Source organism: Lissotriton helveticus, chromosome 7 (genome assembly GCF_964261635.1).
Source record: "Lissotriton helveticus chromosome 7, aLisHel1.1, whole genome shotgun sequence".
NCBI lineage: Eukaryota > Metazoa > Chordata > Amphibia > Caudata > Salamandridae > Lissotriton > Lissotriton helveticus.
The window spans coordinates 1,948,889,085-1,948,912,665 of record NC_136068.1 but is presented as its reverse complement, the minus strand read 5'-3'; the positions used below and the strand labels follow the sequence as shown (position 1 = coordinate 1,948,912,665).

The 23,581-nt window shown below is 43.6% G+C and overlaps 1 protein-coding gene across 1 annotated transcript in view; it reads right to left on the bottom strand.

Annotated features, from left to right (window-relative positions):
* Positions 1-618: 618 nt before the first annotated feature.
* LOC144770961 (uncharacterized) overlaps positions 619-23,581 on the bottom strand; it is a 49,210-nt gene continuing 26,247 nt past the window's right edge. Inside the window, exon 2 of the mRNA XM_078655817.1 lies at positions 619-4,797. Coding sequence (XP_078511943.1) covers positions 2,976-4,295 — 1,320 coding nt within the window. The 5' untranslated portion in view covers positions 4,296-4,797 and the 3' untranslated portion in view covers positions 619-2,975. The remainder of the gene's footprint in view (positions 4,798-23,581) is intronic.

The window sequence follows — 23,581 nt, the reverse complement described above, 5'->3', positions numbered from 1 at the left end:
ACAGTGTCACATTGCATCTAACTTCTGGTTCTCCACCACATATTAAAAGTTAGCATTCACTGCTCGCAGTCGCTACCCTTAAAGGGTGAAGAGTGATAAAAGGAGGGATCTGGCTATGCAAATGGAATAAAAGAGTATCTTAAGCCCTGCATCATAAGCGGTCAATAACAATATCCAATGCCGATACTGCCCAGCAACCACCACTGCCCCAGGGCCCAGAGAAAATGACTCAATTTATGTCTTTATTTCCACCACTGAAAGCATTCAGAGCGCTTAGAAACAGGCATATACAGCAGAAAGGAAGCACAATGAAAACAAGTATTCACAAAGTCAACATATCTGGCTCTTTCACATATCTGAACATGCTGTTTCCACACCCAGCCATACGTTCATTCTTTGACGTGTTCTTCCATTCTCCTTCTCAATACACCACACATGCAAAAGCACGACCACCTTCATGTATGTATATTTTTAAGTGGTTTTTATATACCACAAAGCTAAATCAAAGGCAAAAGGTCATACCAATTGACTTTGCCAATGGTTGTTGTATAAGAAACTAAAGGCAGCATGACCAATGTAATGATTTCCCCACCGTTAATTATTATTAATTCAATCAAATTGATCAATTCAAAATATTTAATGCATAATTCATAAATTGCCTGGTACATGATCTTCATATGCAATACCAATAGCAGACAACAGTTACTGTGACCCAATACACAGTTTCTTTTAAATAAGTACACACTTGTGTTTTTTTAAAATAAATAGCATTACAAACCCTGGATCCAAACTTCTTTTCAGTACATCATACGCTGTATGTAACGAGTCAGCAGCAAATCTATTTACAGTACGTATGTTATCTCAGGGCAACACACCAAATGTTATCTCACATTGGGGGCTAAACAAATTAATAATAGAAATATGCAACTTTATATGTTACTCTTTTACCGTATGGCACAAACCTAGAGCCCTCAAGAACTAGCTCTGGAAAAAAAAAATCAAAACAAACCCTTGCACAGAAATCTAGTACCCATGAATAATATGACCTGCAATAAGTCTGCCCAAAATGACATCTCGCCTATGGCTTATATAAACATTAGGAAAATAAATAACCACAAACATGCAATCAAATCCTATGTCCAATAGGTCCACATTTTCTGCTATAAAGGGCTGTATTTACTTTCCTGCAATCACAATATATCTGGGTACGTAAATAATAAAGTTGGAATTATCTTGTCTTAGACCCCTCTCCATATTCAATAACACAATTATTTCATTACTGTCTTCCTTTGTATCAAGGAGATTTAAAAGAGGAATTTCACATTAGGTATATAACTTTTTCGAAATCCCTGTTCTGATAAGGAATGTCAAGCAGTCCTGGCAGGGGTACAAGGATGGCCGAAACGTGTTGATAATCGAACAACAGTATATGTAAGGGGGGTACGGATACTAAACAGCCAGCAAGATACTGTTTTTAACCCTGCCAGGAGAAGTTAAGAATAAAACTTAAACATTCTCCTAGGTAGTTGTAATTATCATTTTTGTGTTGAGAGGATCCCTATCCCAATGGGTTTAGAGGGTGTAAGTTAATCCTCTCAATTATTATGGAGAAAAAAATAATTTCCACACCATCAAATGATGTTGGTATGCGTCTTGATGAGGTTGCCGCCCTATGATGAAGCCCGATAGTAGTGTGTGAGGGCAGTATTAATAACCATTCGGTTTTTTCAAAAGAAGCGGCATCCAGAGACAGATTGGTCCCATTGAATCCCCCCTTTCCCTTTTTCCTTGTAAGTGTATAGGTAGAGTAGGGAGACTGAAGGGAAAGGAAGAGAATCACTGCCCCCCACCCCGAAAGGGAGATTGTGTGTTGGATGAATTAAACATTAGCCAGACTTGGGTTCTGTAATATCGGCTGTAGTTTCTCTTCTGTTCTGCTACAATAGTGTTATTGGATTCTGTGGGCGTGTACATCCAGTCAGTATTATGTTAATTATATACGTTTTGGGTCACTAGGGTACAGGTCTGGAGTTTCGATGTGTAGTAGATCAATTTTGGGAATAAAAATATTTTTTCTGTTCTTAGCCAAGTTGATGTATGTTCCCTATTTGACACAGACATTGGTGTATCAGCCAGGACTGCTGTTTCCAACTTAAGACCATTTTAAGGTGTTCTAGAATTTCTTTTCTTTTTCTTTGCCCTTATATCAAACTTGAGTTTAGATATATATTCTTTCACTCGGTGGGCTCAGCTATTTAGAATAACATTACAGGACAGGATTTTCATACTTTCCTATACAACAGTTCAAATTCCTTTTATGTCTTGTTAAATAATTTGATTTTTTTTACAAGTGCCCTATAGATCTCCTTTGAACAGGTAGTTTTCCATAGTGAACGCCTGGTCTTTTTTTGAGGGAAAGATTTCTTGATAAAATACCTCAATCTTCCATAGGAATGTAGTTGTCCTAGTTTTATTCAAATCCGCATCAAGCGCTGCACATCGGCTGTTAGTCTATTCTGTGCTTCCATATGGGTTGTGGTTGTTTTTTTCTTTACTCCGACATGCTTCTTTGATGTTAATATTTTATTTGTAATTAACTGATCAATTGAGTTTTGGAGAAATGTTTATTTTAGTGATGTCCCCTGAATCCCTTCCAATGAGTTTAAGTGCTATATTTATTTTCTGAATGTGGTCCCAATTGTTAGTGTACCTTTACTTTCTGGTAATATCTGTAGTTGGCGGATCTCTATTTCGGTTTCTTTCTTTTTCAATACAGTCTAGAAGTTTGTTCTTTAACACCACTTTGCCTTCTTTTAAGTGCTCACTGTTACACACCCATGGTTCTTTTTTCTGGAAAGGACCTTTTTTTTTTACCTTTTAACAATTTCCTCTCTTGTAAGAATGATTGGCAGTGTAGGCTGGGTAGCAGTCCTTTGTACTTCTGCTTATTTCTGGTTATCACCTAAATTCAGACTTCAAATTACCTTCCCATCTTGCTTTAATTTTTGAAAGTATGGCTTAGGCTTGGCTGATTTGTTCTTCTTTGGATTGATTCTGTTACTTAAATGTGTTTTCAGATGATTAGTAAGATGATCTTTGCGACCAAAGCTTTTTTCACATTCAGTACACTGATGAGGTTTCTCACCAGTATGTGTTCTTTCATGGCTCTGAAGATTGCGCTTGTCACTGAAGGATTTTTCACATTCTGCACAACCATATGGTTTCTCACCCGTATGTGTTCTCTGGTGGATAGCAAGGTGTGCTTTCCAGCTGAATCTTTTCCGACATTCAGTGCATTCAAAAGGTTTCTCACCAGTATGTGTTCTCTTATGAACCAGGAGATCTAATTTATACCGTAAGCATTTCCCACACTCGGGACACTGATAAGGTCTTTCGCCCGTATGTATCCTTTCATGGATAATAAGTTTGTCCCTTCTACTGAAATTTTTCCCACATTCCACACAATGGTGGGGTTTCTCTCCGGTATGCATTCTCTCATGTTCATTCAGTCTTTTCTTTTCAATGAAACTGTGGCCACATTCACTGCACTGATACGGTTTCTCTCCTGTATGAATTCGCTCATGTTTATTAAGACTTGCCTTCTGGGCAAAGCTTTTCCCACATTCACTGCATGGATAGGGCTTCTCACCAGTATGTGTTCTCTGGTGTATTGTCAGTGAGTTCTTGTGACCGTAGTTTTTCCCACATTCAATACAGTGGTAAGGTTTCTCACCTGTATGTGTTCTCTCGTGCGAATTAAGATGCCCTTTTTCTCTGAACCGCTTTCCACATTCAGTGCAATTAAACGGTTTTTCACCAGTATGCGTTCTCTCATGGTAGATAAGTGATTTCTTATCACTAAAGCATTTTCCACATTCAGAACAGGTCAAAGGTTTTTCTCCTGTATGTGTTCTCTCATGGATTCTCAGATTTTGCTTCAGACTGAAGCTTTTCCCACATTCAGTGCACTGAAAGGGGTCCTCGCCTGTATGCGTTCTTTGGTGGACTGTAAGACCCATCTTGTAACTGAAGCTTTCTCCACATTCAAAGCAATGATATGGTTTCTCACCTGTATGTGTCCTCTCGTGCATAACAAGAACTCCCTTTCGACTGAAGCTTTTCTCACATTCAGTGCATTGATAGGGCCTCTCGCCTGTATGTGTTCTCTGGTGGACTGAAAGATGTATATTATGTCTAAATCGCTCCCCACAATCTGTGCATTGGTGAGGATTCTCATGGATCATAGGGATTCCTTTACAATTTAATATTTTCCCACACGGTTTGACTGCCAGCATTCTTTATGGTTAGGAAGACATTCCTTCTCACCGACGTTTCTCATAAAAAGTGTGCAGCAATTGTTTCTTGTCCATTTGCATTCTCACATTTTCGAGAAAGTCCCCACTGAGTTAAATGTATAACAAACAAACAGTACAGTAACAGCATACATTATTCATACCCATTCTATAATGCACACATCTGTCTTTGTGTCAAGTTAATTTCTAAATTAGGAATAGTAGATTACAGATTTGATTGCTGTCTTTTGGAGACTGGATGTGTTCCTTTGATTGGTCACGGATTCTACCAATTCACTTTGCGGTTCAACTGGTATATCATGGAATCTGCTGCAACTCAAACTTCTTTCACATTCAGTTGGGTTCACCCACTCGTAGCTCATAGTCAAATCCTTCTCTGAGATTTTGGCGACTCAGTTTCATCTGTGGCACTTTGCAATGGCTTAGTCGTTCGGGAAATTTAACAGGCTCCTTTTAGCAGCATTTCTGCTCTTGCACAGATGACCTGATGGATTAAAAGGAGAGTCAGACTGTTAGCTTTACTCTTAAACAAAAGGTATACATGTCAAACTATTTCTGTGAGCTAGTTAAGTGCGAGACTTAAGGCACTATTACGGAAGTACTATGGAAACTGTTTCCCCCTTTCACCAGTTCTTACTAGTGGACCCCAAATCCAAACATTTACCACAGCAACTTCAATGTGATCGGCCAGTGTGATCTGAATCCTGTAGTGTTCACACTAATAAGATCACAGAGCACTCTAGCAACATGTTTCTATAATGGCAAATCAGTTATAATACTGCACTGGCCTATAGTTCAAGAATTTGAATCAAACAAAACAACGATCACTGTTGGAACCCAAAACAAAAATACACTTTACATTTTGCACTGTCGAAATCATAGCTTATTAACATTTTGAGACAAGAAACAGAGCATGGTGGAAAAAAATGAGAAAACCATGGCGCTGCTATAAAGAGATGTACTCCATTCAAATATGACCAGTTTCATGCCTTCATTGTGAATATGGAGATATAAAGATATTCTTGGGTGCCCCTACATATTTAGAGGAATAAAACAAAATAATAATCAGCTAATTTGGACAAATGTCACAGAAAACTATTAATTTTTAATCTTCACATAGTTGGTGCGTCAAATACTGTGTACAGTATTAAATGAAGAAATTTTACCAAATGAAAGAAATCTGCTAAATCTACTATTCCTGTTAAGTATTTGCAAACATAGAGGATGAGACATTTAGGGAGGCTACTTTCATGGACAGGTTTATTCTAAACTGCGCTCGCTACTGCCAAATTTCCCACTTGAACCAGACCCATTTGTACCACTCTCTATTGTCATCGAGAGCACGGTGTTAACATCTCACGCCCGAGCTATACAGGGCATGTGCAGACGCTATTCCAGTTGATTACGCCAGTGTTCGGGGGCAATGGGAGGGCGATTTTGGTCATCCAATTTTGGACGCTCAGTGGGAGGCGTGCTGTGTACAGACAAAGGAAATTTCCCTAAACAGCGATCACAAGCTAATACACTTCAAATTCCTTCGCAGGCTATACATCACTCCAGAGAAACTCCATACGATATACCACTCCAGGCCCCATTTCTTTTTGAAATGCGGTGCCTCGCTTGCTGACTTAGTACATCTCACATGGAACTATGATAAAATCAAAACATATTGGGTAGAAATATTTAGAGTACTGGGAAAGATGGTAGACATGGATATCACGCCCACACCTGAAGCTGCACTACTAGGGTACGTGGTCAACTTTCCGAAGGGGTGTCGAAAATTCATCGCCCTGATGCTGTTGGCAAAGAGGGAAATCGCGCTCAGGTGGGGGAAGAAAGCATCTCCCAAGTCACAGGCTTGGTTAAACAGCCTTACATATTGCAAACATCAACAATGACCTGTTTAGCAGTACTTTACGCAGGACCTCCCACCCCAAAGACACATGGGGCCTATTAAAAAATGACATAACTGCTGCACAATCCTCACACGCCTCACAACAGGAACACAGGATAGTCCCAACGGGAGTGGGTTGATAGACGACAGAAATTCACAATGCAACACCACACTCAGAAAGAAAATATAGGGAGATGGGATAACACAAAACTAAGCGTCGCCTGTGCGCTCTGATGCTGCCCGGCTATTATCACTGCAAAATACAAGATTGCTATCAGGGGGGAGGGTAGAAGGGTCGGAGAAGAACGGCTGCAACTGTATCACAGTCTGCAACTGTCGTCGGGTTTAGTTGAAAGTGGAGAGGTACCTTCTATATTTCTTTTTGCACGGTTTTTTATTAACCCTGGTCTTTATATTGCATTATGTACAAAAGCAATGTTTATTCAATTCAGTTACAGCTTTGGTTGAGAAGCTAGTAAATAAAGATTTTTTTTTTAATTATATGTTTATGTGAAATGTTTGTTACCTCAACTCTCAATAATGAGAATATAAGCTGAATTTAGGACTACTCAATAGCTTTTTTAAAGTTCATTTTGAGTTTCATCGAACATTTACACTAATTTAAACATGCATAGGAAATAAAAAAATTCATCTGCAGTTACTGAATTCGATACAAGATTGATTAAACAGATTACTAACAACTGAGTTTGCGTTCATCATTTCTTTAGTATGCCCTTCAAGTTAGCAGAAACCTTAAACATATTGGGCCACATGTAAAAAGGCTTTTAGTGGTCGTAAATGGGCCAATTCACAGAATCGTCTGTTTCCAAAAGCAAAAAGGCTTTTTCAAATTTACAAAGCCCTATTTGCGATTTGCTATTAGAAAGGGGCGTGTTTAGGGCATCCCTTCCTAAAAATGAATCGCAGTGGTATGTGTGAATCTTTTGCGATCGAAAGGCTGTAGCAAATCACTTGCATTTCACCACCTACTTCAAGTAAATGGTAACCTATTTGCAAATGGGACCCCTTCCTCTTCGTGAATATTTGTTTTAAAAAATTAAGAGCAGGCAATGGTCCCACGGACCACTGCCTTCTCTTTAAAAAATTAAAAGAAAACTTTTCATTTTTTGGAAACGCATCCTGTTTTCAAACAGGTTGCATGTAGAAGAAAACAAAAAGTATTGCTTTATTGAAATGCAATCACAGAAAGTGTTCAGCTGACCCCAGCAAGCCACCATCCCTTTGATTTTAGTGGTTCCCAATGAGTCTCAAACCGAGATCTAACTTATTAATATTCATGAGATAGGTCTATTTGCGACCGACTGGGAATCGTAAAATTTGTCAAAGACACATTTGTACATTGGTGTTTGCGATTACTAGATAGCAAATCACTAAAATTCGCTATTTGGTCATCAGAAACGATTTCCTTTGTACATGTGGCCCATTATTCCTATACTTTGATATCTGCAGGTTCTCCTTATTCACTCATACTTTTGACACATGCTCAATTGTTCAAATCTTTCATGCTGGTCTAGTGCCCAGTAGGTTGGTCAGTCATGTCAACGTTTCTGCCCATTGTGTCAGGTCTCTCCTTAGTTTGTCATCTTTCATAATAATTTTAATATGTTATTTATAGGCTCAGGCCCACTTTATCAAGTCTACTTTCCATTTATCATGTTTGGGTGCTGATGATCTAACCAAGAGGACAGCTATGGGTGGGTATTTTTACTAGAATGGTACCTATGGCCACAAATTGATGTTTCATGTCCACGGTTCCCAATAGCCATCAATGTATACCTTTATCCAGCATTGAACCCATGGCCTGATTAAGTCCCTCTACAATGGCGTCCCAGAATCGAACATTATTGGACACATGCATGTAGGAAGGTGGATATCTGACTATGGTTACCCCCAAACTTTTTGCCTGGTGTTTAGCTGGTTTTTGACATAGTTGGCCTGGGATCCTGCTATTCAGGGCCCCAGGCTAATTGCTCGCTCCTTAAAATGGACTCCATGTACCTTAGGTACATACACAATTGGAACTGGTTCACCTTATTGGCCCCTGTAACAGTGTACCCAGGGCATAGGTGCTTCCAAGGCCTACCAGGGGCTGCAGCACGTATTATGCCACCCCTGGCCTGGCCTCCATATTTGACACAACTGGCTGATCACTCAGCTGGGGTAAGTCGGTGTAACCACCCCTTACTTAGGTGTAGTATGCATATACCTAACCTAAAATGGACACATATGTTCCTATCAGTCACTCCTATGGAAGGCCTCATCAATCCTGGAGGCAGAGTGCTTGGAAATATGTGAGATGGTGCTCTGGCATGAGCTGAGCCTGTCTGCAGCTTTCGGAACCATGTCCTTTAGCTGTTTCATGATACTGCCATACCATATACTCTTAAGTGCATTATAATCCTCGCGGTTAAATGCTATCTTGGGTTTGGCTTTAGCAAAACATGTCGAGTAAGGTGTCATACGAATTGGAATACTACCCCCTCGCCAGTTCTGGCGACTGGGGTAGCATTCCACCCTTCTAGAGGGACACAACATGTACCTAGCCTGAACCCCGGTTAAAGTTAAACAGAGCCTCAGCATCACAAGATGGATGCTGCCATCACAGACACAAGTCTGACCTCCTGCTGCTGGGAGTCCTTCCAGCGAGGGCAGCTTGGACAAAGGGTTTCCTGCCTGGGGAGGTGCTAGCACCACCCCAGACAGGATTTTGTGTATTGGATAGGACAGGGCTGAATAGAATCAGACATGCGAGAGACGTGGGACCGGACCTCTTGAAAGACCCCCGAGAAGCTGACTGCGCAGCACCTGAGGCACCCTCGACGCTGTGCTTTGGGGTTTGAGAAGCCCCAACCTCGAGCAGCCCTTGCACCGAAGATCAGCCCCCCAGCATCTCCACGATCTGCGTGGGGCCCTTTTGCACCGTGCCACTCGACGCGCCATCCCGGCCACTTGCCACGTGGCTAGCGGCCATCTTGGCGACGAAAACGACGAACTACACCGCTGGTCTGGTTGCTCCAGATTGGCCCTTGCTCCCCTGAAAAGGAGCACCCGCTCTGACTTTGCTGGTCCGAGTGAGAAGCTTGAATCACTTCCTGCGTGGCTTGCTTTAGCCAAGGCCTGTTTGCTCCAATCAAGTTGCCGACACCGCCATCAGCGAGAGCCTACGTGGGACAGCTCGTGACCGACTCCTGGACGTCCTTGACCTCTTCGTGTCCACGTGGCTGCAGAGACAATCTTCACAACATCACCTGTTGGCACCCGACATTGCCTGGTTCCTTCCTGGTTCCACGGTAGCCACTGGCTAGTGACTTTGAACATTGTCCCCTCTGATTTCAGGTCTTCACCTCTTCAGATCCACCCTTGGATCCACCGGAACTCTTCACGTCGAGCTGCCTGCAGCATCTTCAGCTCCAAGCACCATCGACCTGCGTGACGAAACCCGACACTACTTCGACCCTATGCACCCGCTTCTTGTGGGTGAGGTAACTCAGCTCCGCCGGTGTTCCCACACTGGTACACACCTCTAGTGTCTGTGTCTAAAGTTTCATCCTTCTAGGTCACTCGGAAGGTTCCTTAATAACTAACCTTGTAACTTTTACGCACCATTGACATTGCATTGGTATTGCGTGCACTTTCCGCACTGCACCCGAGTCCCGCGGGCCTTTCCCGACTTCTTCACTGCTAGTCCCGAACAGCTCCAGCGATTCCCCAGGCCCTAGGCCTCTTCACTTTCCCCATAGTGGTTCTTATACCCCTATTTTTGTATATGGTTTAGGTGGCCCCTAGGGCTCATCCATATTCGTGCAACTTTTGTATATTTAAACTGTGTTTTGTTTTAACGCATTTGCTTCTGTGCTCATAAAGAGTATCAGGGATATTTGTAGTAATAAATCTATATATATTTTCAATATATATCTGTGTGGTGTCCTTTCATTTGGTATTCAAGGGATTGTGTATGGTAAAACAGCTGGCTTCACATGCCTTTACAGAGTTTAGCCTAAGACTGCTTAGTCCATGCTACCCCTAGGATAGCTTGTCTATAAGGTTGACTTTACAACCAATCATCATAAGGGTTGCTTGGCATGGTACAAGGTGATCACTAGAACTAGTGAGCATCATATACCAGGCCAACTTCTCACAATGCATACAATATATAGAAAGTCAGTCACCAAGGTTCTGCATCAACTACAGTCCAGGGTATATACTGGCTAACTTATGTGGTGCGATACAAGTCTTGTGGAGATAGCAAAACTGAATCAATCTAAACGTGCACTGGCTAAAAGCTTTTTGACTTGTGCACATGCCTTTATTCCCGTCTGTGTCCTCAATGGGTCGGGCGGTCCAGTGACCAGCTCTCGGATGCTTCCATCGTTGCTCCCCTCTATCTTGGAGGAGTGCTGTATATACATTTGTTACCAATTGTCTACTTCCTGTCAGATTGAGTATCGTTGACATTGTGGTAGTCATGTCTGGAAATGACCTCCTGATTTCTCTAGTCGTGTGCGCTACTTTTACGGATTGGAGGGCTTAGCCTCCTGAACACTTCTTGTGCCTCGGCCAAGGTAAGGAATATGTTGTTCTGCTGTAAACCCTCCTATTGTGTTACATCCTGCCTCTTAACCCCTTGCATGCTGGTGACGAACCCCAGCCGTCACGCTCCGCGGTGCTCGTGTGCGAATGGCGGCTGGGGTTCGTCACGGCCCCGCCCTGTTCGTTTGTTTACCGCACAGCGGCGGAAACGGGCCAGCATCGAAGGGGTTAAAAGCGTATTAGTGACAAACTTGTCACTATATTTTTTAATTGTTTTATGGACCATAATTTAATGTCAGGAGCAAAGGATGGTCACTTCAGTACCCTCTCAACTGCATTTTCCTAGACGGCCCCCCTTGACTTCCCACATATGGGATTAGTAGTTGGTAAGTTTCGTCCCATCGTGAATTCTTCTGGTAACATTCCCGGTGGGTATGCTACCATTCACAGGTCTTAAGGGATTTTGTGAAACCAGCTCACTGCATGTTTTAATTGCGTCAGTACAGGATATAAAAATACATTTCGAAGTCCCAACCTGCCACATCAAAGCTCATGTGAGATTCAACGTGGCCCACGTAAAATACCTGTGTTTAAGTGCTTGAGACCATTCATTTCCTTAAAGACTCTCAACGGAATCGAGCACATAGAATTCTATGGCATATAAACGCAGCTAAGTAGAAAAAATATACTGGCCACCGATATTCCTCCCATGATCGATAAGAATAGGGTTTTCCAAAACTCAACTGAGCACCTGAGCTCTGTCAAAAAGTTTCCATATTTAGTATGTGTTAGACCTGCCTGTCATTTGTGAGCTGCATGCTGAGGTTCTGAAAGCTTTTTTGCCCCCATTCTATACCTAAATTTGGTAATTCATGCTTGTCCATTTCTTTGAGCCTACCAGAAGGGAATAGTCTCAATTTTGATAATTATTCTGACTTTTACAGCAATGCGCAATTGTGCGATAAGCGGGTCCCCTAGCCAGCATTGTTTGTTTGATTGTCTCAATTTACCCCAATTTGCAAGCAGGGCTGATGCGTCTTTGAACCGGTCCAGTACATTAAAAAAATGAGAAACCAAGTGAACATGTCTTACAAGTACACCAATGCAACATCTGCTTACAGTGACACAACAAATACTTCTACTGCCCACTGCTGTGCTCCATTGTGCCATGCACGTGCATAATCAACCCGTTTGTGGCTCCATATTACAAACAGCAAGACAGATCATGGGCAGCTTTGCCGGGAACCCTTTTCAAATTTCCAAGATCCAGCCATCTGTTTAAAAACTTTTTGAAGGCACTATGCATAAGAACTCAACCCATCTTTAAAAATTGGGTCAAAACCCACTCGTCCATTGCGGACCATATGCAATCGCAACCCATTGTATCAATGCATGTTTAATGCTGACGGTTTCTAACATAAACGCGTCTTCCAGCAGCGGTGCATTACATATGCCAGCCAGCTTATACTGTGCACTGTACTCCTACCTAGAATAAATCCGGTCTGCTCTTCATGGACCAGTGAAGCTACTGCTTGCAAGGCCCTCTTTACCATTGTTTTGCTAGGAAATGTAACATCAGTATTTTATCATTGAAAGTGGGTGAGAGGAGGAAGTTAGTTCTAGATTTGGATTCACTTTTGGGATTAGCTCTATTAGCGCTTCGTATATAGAAGAAGGAAGTCTATTGTGGACGCTTCGTCATACACCTTAAATAGTCCACCTATTAGTATTTCAGGTACTGTCTTCTATGGGTCTTCTGGGAAATCATTGTTACCTCGAGTTTCCTTTTTTGCATTTCTAGAACAGCTTCTCTGATCTAATCTCTGATGAATGCTGCTGCTGATGGCTTGCACTGTTCTGCTGTTAGCCTGGGTTTTGTTATTGTGTCCAAATACCCTGCTATGGGCCTGTTTATTACCAGAGATTGTCTATATGCTCCTGATAATGAATCTGTACTTTGGTCATTCATCCCAACTCTATTGATTATGTCTTTTGCCCGTTTCTCGTCACAGTCATATGTGTGAGTGGAATGTCTCTCTTTAATGACCAGCCAAACATGCGCACTGATCAGTCACTTCATCTGTGGAGCCTGAATTTTGTATGTGCTTCCTTTATCTACCTCAGACCATGTGTCAAATCAAGTCAAGAATCATTTATTTGGTGCCAGGACAATAAAAGGTTGACAAACAGACAGACATGTTAAAAGTTACATATCCTTATTATTAAAACCACATATAAAAAAAAATCATCATCAACCATATAATTTCATAGTAATCAAAAATAAACAGCAAAAAGGTGTTTTTCCTCCCTATTTGTTTACTATAATTCATAACGTTTTCTAATAGCCATTACAACTTTTATAAAATTTGACACAGCAGTACAAGTAGCAGAACTGATCAGTGATTGCAAATATCTGAACCCATCGACATATATACATGGCCGAATATCCTTTAATAGTGGTGCCAAAAATCTTCCCCTTTTTTCTTTGTAAAGTGAGCAAAATAGGATAAAGTGCAATGTGCTCTGGGTTGCCGTGCTGTCACTAGGACAGGGATTGAGATTGTTGGTCCACCCAGATTGTCTTGGAAATGCCACTAGAAAGTGAAAAGTGTCTAAACGAAATCTTGTTAAAAAGAATCGTGTCTGTATATTAATAGTGAAGGTTAGATAAAATTGCTGTTTAGCCGTGAACAAGCAACTGGGACATGTCACCTCAGAATGCGTATGACGCGCGGTTACCCAGGTGTGATGCTCCTCTTATAATAGCCTTAGCGTTTGTAGGGATACTCATCGGAGTATCAAAATACTCTCCAAAACTAATTCCAGATAGCTATTCCCTCACAAAACAAAGTCAGGGGATCATCAATGACTTATTCAAATGAATGCAGTCTTCAATCACCTCCCTAGAAAATAGTAACTCTTCAGACACCCAGATTATGACCCATAAGAGCAGGGGAGCAAAGTCAATGCGATCCTCTATGTATTCCATCCCCTATTCTGGATGACAGAAAAGTGTAGCAGTGCTATTTGGAGTCATCTAAAGTCTTTTTGTAAACTTATTTTCCACCACTTGTAACGGGCAGCTTTTATGGTTGCCCCGCACTCCTGCCCCATAAGATGGAACTGGCAAACATTTTGCTTTATATACGGCAACTAACTCAGACACCGGCTTGTGGTCTAGCTTACAGGCAAATCGGAACAGCCCCTCCACAACCCTGCTGGTCTGCTCTCCTCTTGCCATGGCGAGTGGTTCCCACTTCATCTCATTCTTAAACATATTCCCCAAATATGTAAAAGTTTTCACCGTTTCAATATTCTAGAACCTTACACTAACGTTTCAGATTTTTGTCTTTTTAGGGGCACATACCATTGCACAAGATTTTATAAAATTGCCCTTCAGATCAAAGGCCGACATGAAGTCCGTAAAGGCATCCAGTGATTTTTAGGTCTCGCCTATTAATCCCGCAAGGGATAATAGGCGAGAGTATAGTGAGGAAACCAAGGTTCAAACCATCGCGGATTTCGTCCCGTTCATGTGGTGCACTGGAGCGCAACGCGCGACCACATCAAAGCCATCAGCCTCCCTACCACAGGCATCTGAAGCTTCCCCAGCGTGCGCTCGGCCTCAGGCATTAACCCCAGCCCGTGCTCGGCCATCAGCCTCACCCCTGCAGTTTCACTTTCACGGCTGTGAGGCGGTGCTCTCACTTCAAAGGAATGCGCACCCCGCCCCCGCAATGCCGAGAGCATTTCCCGGCCGCTTTTCCCCCGGCCGCTTTTCCTTTAATTAACATCTCTGCCTTCACACATTTCTCCGTGTCTAAATTTGCCCCATAATATTTTAAGTTCATTTTAACCCACTTAAAAATTCTCCACAACAAGTTGACGAATACAAAACTCTACCGATTTTTTTTTTAATTTGAAGTGTACCGCTTAAATTGTTTCCACAGTGTAAGCTGACAAATTAAACTCTCTGGACTTTTAAATTGAAATCCTCGTTTTCACTGTTCTGTTGCTAAATACTGACATTTGGTTTTTTAATAACGTAATTGGAATTCTGCCCCAAATCTCGGCTGGCTTGTCTAGACCAAAGCACAGCTCATGTGGCTTCACTAGTGACGCACATACGATCATAGCCGCCTCACCGTTTCCTGTCTTTTGCTGCGTGGCCATGTTTAACCTTATCGCGTGATTACCACAGAGATGTATTATAATTCAGCAAACTCAGGCTAGATGCTTCTGAGTCGTGCGATAATCAGAGGCTGTCATTCCGCGTCTGGAAGGATCTCTGCAGGTCTCGGTCTGGAGCGAATCTGGTCAGTGATGACACAGCTCTGTGCACATGGCGGCATCTTAAATCCCTATCAGCAGCACCTGGGCAGCTCGCGGTGTCAGGGCACATAAACAAGCAGTCCCTTGAGATTTGCGCGTGGACAGTACAACACCTCCCGCTCAACAGGCGCATTAGACTCCATTTAACTAATCTATGCATACTTAAAGATCTTCTTGTGGAAGCACGCACGGCTACATTTGTTTGTTTATCTGACACTTGTATTATTTTATTGGGCATTTATTTAACTTAACATGGCTGCACAAATTTGTTTGCATACTTTTGCTCATTTTCGCTGTTTGACCAGCAATGTATGACTGTATAAACTTGTTTATTACAGACAACAGGAGCATTCTTTTCTGGATAAATGTAACCCCCAAAGAACCCGCCCCCACCATGCGAGGAGCTTTCAATCAAACAGCAAGCATAGCAGCTGTTTTCCCGGCTGCTTTTCCCCCAATAGCTTTCCCTTTAAATAACATCTCTGCTGGGTTTTTGTTGGCATTCTGTGGACCCCTCTGGACATGGATAGACTCCTGGATGCATATTCGCCGGAAGGACTTAACAGGTATGCTTTCTGTTTGAGAATTCGACCCTTGAATCTACAGGTTTTTTAAAATCTATACTTACCTTTGGTCTCTCCTTTTTTTTCTTCTTAGCCTTAAAATGTATTTACATGAGGTGCCTCTGGTCTAAACGGCCTGTGTTTCACTCTTGTGCATACACACAACCCCCCCCCCACAAACAACCCCAAACACACACAACCCCCTCCACACGCACAACCCCCACACACACACACCACCTCCCCACACACACACAACACCCCCCACACACACACACAACACCCGCCCACACACACACACCACCCCACACACACCACCCCACACACACCACCCCACACACACAACCACACACACACACAACCACACACACACACAACCACACAACCACACACACACACACAACCACTCATACACACAACCACCCACACACACAACCACCCACACAACCACCCACACAACCACCCACACAACCACCCACACAACCACCCACACAACCACCCACACACCCACACACACACAACCCCCCACCCACACAACCCCACACACACACACACACACAACCCCACACACACAACCTCCCCACACAACACCACACACACAACCCCACAAACAAACAACCCCACACACAATACACTGAACATAATCTTCACAAAAGTTATTTATAAAAGTTAAAGCAATTGCCATCATAAATTACAATAACTTTTATTTAAGTATTAATTATTTAAAAAAATGTAAAACCATTGTTATTTGTAATATCAATACATCTAAGTCACGTAAATACAACACATATTGCATTACAAATGCTATAGATGTCACATTTGCGAAAGTTAAAACTATTGGCATTGTAAGTGACAAAGCTATTAATTTCGCTATTTTCAAAACCAACACATAAATAAAATATTTGTCATTTACAATACCAATAGCTCAAACGTCCCTAATGCGAGACCTATTGCATTGCAAATGCTTGTTTTAGGCTGTTGGCCGTCAGGGTCGTAAGTACAGTATAATCCTCATACGAAAGAAGCTGAACTGTATCCCTCTAATGAGGGGGAAATCAATTTTCTTTCCTAATAAAAAAGCCTCCAAACCATTGGTATAAATAAAAAAACAGAAAAAGGAGCTAAAATGCACCCCTGTTGAACTCCTTCTATGGAGACAATGGGCTTAGTCCTTCCCCCCCTGGGGCCATATCTTATGGCGACAGTGGTGTTTGCGTGGAGACTTCTTAGAAGCAAGATCAGAGCTTCCTCTATGCCCATTTCCCCCATTATCACACACAATTTCTCCCTGTTAACGGTATCAAAGGCATTGGACAAGTCCATGAAGGCAAGGTGGATAGAACCCCTCCTTGCCGGCATGTACTTGCCCATGATCTGGGACAAATTTAAGCACTGCTCTGTGGTTCCCAACCCCCTGCGGAAGCCATATTGGGTTTTTGAAATGACCCCCTTACTAGTTGCCCAGGCCTCAAGTCGAGCGAGAACTACGCTGCCCAAGACCATAACAGTAGCGCCGATAATGGAAAATCGGTCTGTAGCAGGCGGGGTCATTTCTTTTCCCTTTTGAAACAGAGTTACAACAATGGCCTCCTTCCATGATGCTGGGATTGGACCAAGCACAACTGATTTAAAAACATTAGTCAGCAGAGGTGCCCAGAGATTAATATTTATTTCAAATAAATCTAGTGGGACCCCGTCTTGTACTGGGGCCTTCATGCAGATTCCTTTCACTAAGGCTTCCTCCACCTCTGCCACTGTGAATCAGGCACGGAGGGTGGAGGCCAGCATTAAATCTACGGGGAGATCCTCATTACTCGCTATTAGCTTCAAACAACTTGGATTAAATATAGTCTCCAAGTGGGATTCACAGGCGTCTCCCAGAATCAATGAATCCATCATTTTCACCCCCTCCATAAATTGTGGTCGAGTAATAATAGCCCAGAAACTTTTACTATCTTTAAGAGCACTTGCTTTCTCCAGGTCCTCCCAGGCTAAATGCTTTAACTCCTCTTTCCTTTTATTGATGGTGCTTTTATATAGTCGTCTAGCACATTTGATTTGTGTTCTATTGCGAGGGGTGGCCTAGAGGCAAATTTTTTAATTATTATGTGCTCTGGAGCATTCAGCATTAAACCATCGTGCCTCTTGATGCTCTACTAACCTCGCTGGGCGTGTTAATCGATTAGCTGCATTTGTGCGGGTTCTTTCGAAATTTTGAACAATCGTGGCTGCGGAGGAATCCTGTTGGAGGCACTCCATTATCAGATCATACATTTACATTTATTTCATTTATATCGCGCATAAATCACCCGAAGGTCTCAGAGCGCTGGCAGGAGGCAGAACCCCTATGACCAACTGATCCAGGAGAAGGAAGACTCATCTGGCTAGAAGAGCCAGGTTTTTAGCTGTTTTCGAAATTTAGTGTGATCGGGCTCTAACCTCAGTTGAATGGGGAGGGAGTTCCATGCTTCTGGGGCAGTTTTACTGAACGCTCTATCTCCGTTTCTAACCGTTCGGACTCTGGGAACGGAGAGAAGGGCTTTACTGGAAGAGCGTAGCGTCCTGCTAGGGACATGGGCCTTGAGCTTCTGTTCGAGATAACCAGGTCCATGGCCATTTACAGTCTTATGGACCAGGCAGCAGAGTTAAAATTTGATGCGTTTATGTATCGGAAGCCAGTGCAGAGTCCTGAGACAGGCTGCTGAGGGGGTACGCGGGGGTAGATCTAGTACTAGCCTAGCAGCAGTGTTTTGGAGGACCTGCAGTCGATTCAATAGTGTGAGATTGATGGCTGAAAAGAGGGCATTTCCATAATCCATCCTATTTATAATCAGTCCCTGGACCAGGGGCATGCGCGCTGAGAGTGGGATCCATTTAAAGATCTTCCTCAGACTTCGCATCTGGCCGTAGCTATTTCCCACTGTTTTCCTGATATGTTCAGACATGGTCAGCTTGTCATCCAATATTACTCCAAGATTCCTGACAAAGGGTTTGGGGGCTGGGCAGGGACCGAGGGAGTCTGGCCACCAGTCTGATGACCAGAATTGGTCAGCTTTGCCGAATAGCATGACTTCAGTCTTTCCCGTATTCATCATAAGATAGTTTCTGGTCATCCATTCTTGTATACTGATCATACAGTTTTTGAACCTACTTTTTATGTCATCAGGGCTTTGGTTGATAGTGATGAGGATTTGGGTATCGTCAGCATAGGATATGGTTCCAAACCCATGTTCTCTGATGATCTTCGCCAAGGGGGAAACATAAACATTAAAAAGGGTCGGGCTCAGAATAGATCCCTGTGGGACACCTTTATCATTTTCGTAGAAATTGGAGGTGTGGGATCCTAATTGGACCCTGGACCGTCTGTTGCCAAGATAGCTTGATAACCATTGGAGTGCGGCGCCCTCGACACCAGCCTCAGCAAGACGCTCTAACAGAACGAGATGCGAGATGGTGTCGAAGGCCGCAGACAGGTCCAACAGGATCAGTATGGCTGACTTTTTTGAGTCTAGAGACAATCTTATGTTGTCCACGACCTCCAACAGGGCCGTTTCAGTGCTGTGGAATGCCCTGAAGCCGGATTGGGATGAATCAAGGAGTTTGTTGGACTCCAGGTAGGTAATGAGCTGTTTGTCAATTAGGGCCTCCATAACTTTCCCAAAGAGTGGTAAAAGGGAGATGGGCCGATAGTTTACAAGTTGGTCTGGGTTAGCCGTGGGTTTCTTTAAGATAGGCCTGATCACTGCTTCCTTCCAGTGATCGGGAACAACACAGTGTTGTAATGATTGATTGAAAACGTTAGTTAAGATGGGGATCAGGACTGGGGAGATTTTAGATATAACTTGCGGAGATGCGGGATCCCCCGGTGCTCCAGATTTCATCTTTGACAGAGTTTGGTTCACCTCTTTTTCTGACAAGAGTAAAAACTGTTTTAGCGTGGAAGAGTGGCTATTGGGGATGTTATGCCTATTGACGTAGGGGATGGTGATTTCATCATTTGACGTTGGCTGGGGGAACCGTTTATGAATTTCATTGACTTTCTCATGAAAGTGGGAGGCTACAGATTCCACCCAGTCCTTGGTATCGGGGGGCGCCTGATGCATTCCTGGAGGACTGGTGAACTCCTTCACAATGTTAAAGAGTTCTCTTTGTGAATTGGTTGCTAGAGTGATCCTGTTTCCTAGATAGACTTTTTTTGCCTCGGCAATGTCCTTCATATACTGCCGGTGTGCAGTTTTATATAGTTCCCTGTCTTGGACACTTTGTAAGTCGCCATTTCCGTTCTGCCATCCTAGTAGAGTATTTTGTTTGCTTCAGCTCTGGCGTGAACCAGGGTGAATTATTCTTCGGAGGTTTGGAGTCACGCATGGGTGCTATGTCATCTAATGCAAGGGTGATAGCCGATTCAAGGTTCGTGGCAGCTAGGCTAGGGTTGGTGCATTGGGAAATGTCGGGAGTGGAAAACTTTGCGGCAAAAGCAGACACGGTGATTTTGTTCCATGGTCTGCTTTTTTTCAGCTTGGCCGAGCGAGTAGCCGGGGTCTGAGAACTATTTATAGCGAATTTTATAATAAAATGATCAGTCCAGAAGACTGGGTTGATCTGTGTAATCGTTACCTTAGGGGAGTTGGTGCATACAAGGTCAAGAGTATGTCCGGCTACGTGGGTTGGACCTGTTGGGAGTAAACATAGTTGTAAGGCCTCCAGGCTGGTAATTAGGTCTATAGTGTGAGGGTCAGAGGTTAGTTCGAGGTGGTAATTAACATCTCCTAAGAGAAGGAAATTATCCGTGGCTAGGGCGTAAGGCGCTATCGCTTCCACTAATTTCTCAGAGAAGTTAGCCTTGGATCCGGGGGGGCTGTAAATGAGGGCTATCTTCCATGATTCTTTGATCATAATTTGTTTTGACTGTTTCAGCCTCAAATTGAGAAGGATTTATCTTACCCAAATTTATTCTTACCCATGTGTCTTTTATCTGCTTTTTTACATCAACTATTTGTTTCAGTTTCTCTGGGGCTAGTACCATCTTTTCCCTTGTCTACTCTTTCTATGTCTTTCTAACTGAGTGTGGGCCCCAGTTGAGGCTTTTACTCTGGAAACTTGAAAAGTGCAGTCCACTGTAAGAGGACCCTTAAAAGACTCCCACTCTCACTCTAGTGCCCTGCTCTCTTTTGAGCCCTCGTTGAGTTGAAGAATTGATGTATACATTCCCATAGGTGCATTACAAACACATGAGCTTCCGTTTTCAGGCGCCAAGCTGGTATTCGTGTTCAGGGGCAGATCTGCATTTGAGTTAATTGCAGCTGTGAGAGGCCAGAGAGAAGATTTTGTTTCCAAACCTCCCAGACCCTCCCACTTCCCTGATAAGTGCTCTGTTCTTCTAAATGTGTGGTGGACTTCTTTGTGTCTACTAGTTCAGCATCTTGCCCGATTTCTGTCAATGCTTTTTGCATACCTTGTTTTGCGCTAATTATTGGTGGGTATCTGATAAACACAATTCTATCATTTTAACACGATTTAGATTACCAGCCCCGATGAATCTAGGTTCCAAATAAGGAGTCCACACACAGTATGTCCTTATAAAACATTTGGCCATCCACTTTTGGTACAACGCCATTGTACAGGCAAGTTTCATTGACATCTAATATACCCAGAACTAGAATAGATCTTCCTTCTAGGTCAGCAAAAGTATCCTGTGCCAGAATAGGACGCCTGCGGCAGCCCATACCAGTACTTCTCTGGAGTAATAAGCAATTTATAAGTAGTTTTCCGGAGCATGGCTCTCCCTATCCTCTGATGTAAACATGAATGAACCCTTTGGGGTTGGTACTCAAACGACTCACAATCCATATGAGTAGTTTCGCCACTTGTTCCAAGCATATCTTTGGAAGCAGGCGACCCCGGTGGCAGAGGGTTCGCGCCTGCAGTCAGGAACGAGACTGTGTTGGTGGAATTTGATCGCTACGCCCTGCTGAACGAGAGCTGTGGCGCTGGACTGCATCATTGTTTTTAAAATATCTCCCAGTCAACAGGAGTGCAACTTTTAACTTTACCTTGTCAGGGCTCGGTGGAGTGTGGGCGCCATCTTCCTTTGGGCTCGTCAGGCGAACCAGCTCGGCGCCACACCCACCGAGCTCCGCCCCTACTTAAACGTACCCAATGAGGAAGCGCAGCGGACGAGCGCAGCGGGCACGACGAAGGCGCGCCGAAGTGGCGCCTAAATCAAGCCCGTCTGCGCCCGTCCGCGGCCGACTGGGGCCCGGGGCGCGTCCTAATGCCCTTTTTTATTCATCTGAGGTACTACGCTCTATTCTGGGTGACTGGCCTCTGCCTGTGCCTATTTTTCGGCACATTTCTGCTCTCTGCCTTAATTCTACCCCTTATCACACCATCCCTTCCCACATAACTTCTCCATTGTCCACTGCTCTCGACCCAGGTTCCTTATCCCTTCCCCCCGCCCTGTCTGTTATTTTACTTAACACCAGGTCGGCTGTAAAGCATCACCAGGAGTTATTTGTGCTGCTCGATACCCACCAGCCTGACATGTTACTTTTAACAGAAACATGGTTCTGTGAGTATTCCTTGCCTTCCCTTTTGGCCGCTCTTCCCTCATCTTATGTGGCCCTCCGTGCTGATCGGTCAGGGGGTAAGGCAGGGGGTGGTGTGGCCTTTATAGCTCGGACGGAGCACAATTTTCAACTCCTTTCCTCCTCTCCCATTACTCCCACTGAGCACCTTGTGGCACGCTCTCTTGCTTTTTCTCCCCCGCTTACCTGCTTATTAATGTATCGCCCTCCCCAGCCATCCCACTTGTTTTTACCAGCTTTTCAGGACTTATTGGCCACTTTAGCGATTAATCATGCCTCAGTTCTAGTATTAGGGGATTTTAATTATTGGCCCTTAGACCCTCATGAATGTTCTGCTTCTAAGCAATTTTCTGATTCACTTGCATCCCTGAACTTTGTCCCTCACTCGCAGATCCCTACACACATTCACGGTCATGTACTAGACCAGGTCTGGTCCCTTAATATCTCGGTCTCCTCCATGTCCGTGTCCCCATGCCCCTGGTCAGATCATGCTTTGATCTCCTTCTCCCTTTGCCTTAAACCGGCAGCAAAAATTCCGCTTGCCAAAAACACCTGGGCGCGGAACTGGAACAGGGTAGACCTCCCTGCATTGTCTTCTTCCCTTTTGAACTCTGCGCCTAACCTAGAGGGTTTACCTTCTGTCTCTCAAGCCGCTGCCATCGATACTTGGCTCGCTGGAGGCTGCGACACGGTAGCCCCATTACGTCGGATCTCAATCCGAAGATCCAAGGAGTCAAATCGGTGGTTCGGCGATGACTTAAAGATAAAAAAGCTGACCCTCAGGCGGGCCGAGAGACAATGGAGAAAGGATTACTGCCCTCTATTAAAAACACACTACATGACTTTATTGAGTGACTATAAAAGGGCCATATTAGGTGCCAAAACTGCATATTTTTCAGCCAAAATTTTGGTGGCGGAAAACAAACCTAGGGAGATTTTCTCCATCATTCATGACTTGGCCTATTCTGACAGGGCTACACTTAAGCCTCCCCCTACCCAGTCCCTCTGTGATTCTTTGAATTTCTATTTTCTGGAAAAAATTAGTAACATTAAAGCCAATATCCCACTTCCTTCCCCTACTTTTGTTGAGCCCCACCCCCCGGTTGTTCACGGTTGTCTTTCTTCTATTCCCCCGCTTACCGAAGAAGTGTTCCTCGCAATACTTCCAAAAGTAAAGTCTGGATCCCCGGCAGACATCTGCCCCGCTCACATCCTGCAACAAATTTATTCTACTTGCCCCAAACCGCCAATTTCCTTCCTCAATAACTCGCTGGCTCAGGGTGTGGTAATCCCAGCTCTCAAATCTGCCACCATAGTGCCCATCTTGAAGAAGCCTGGCGCGGA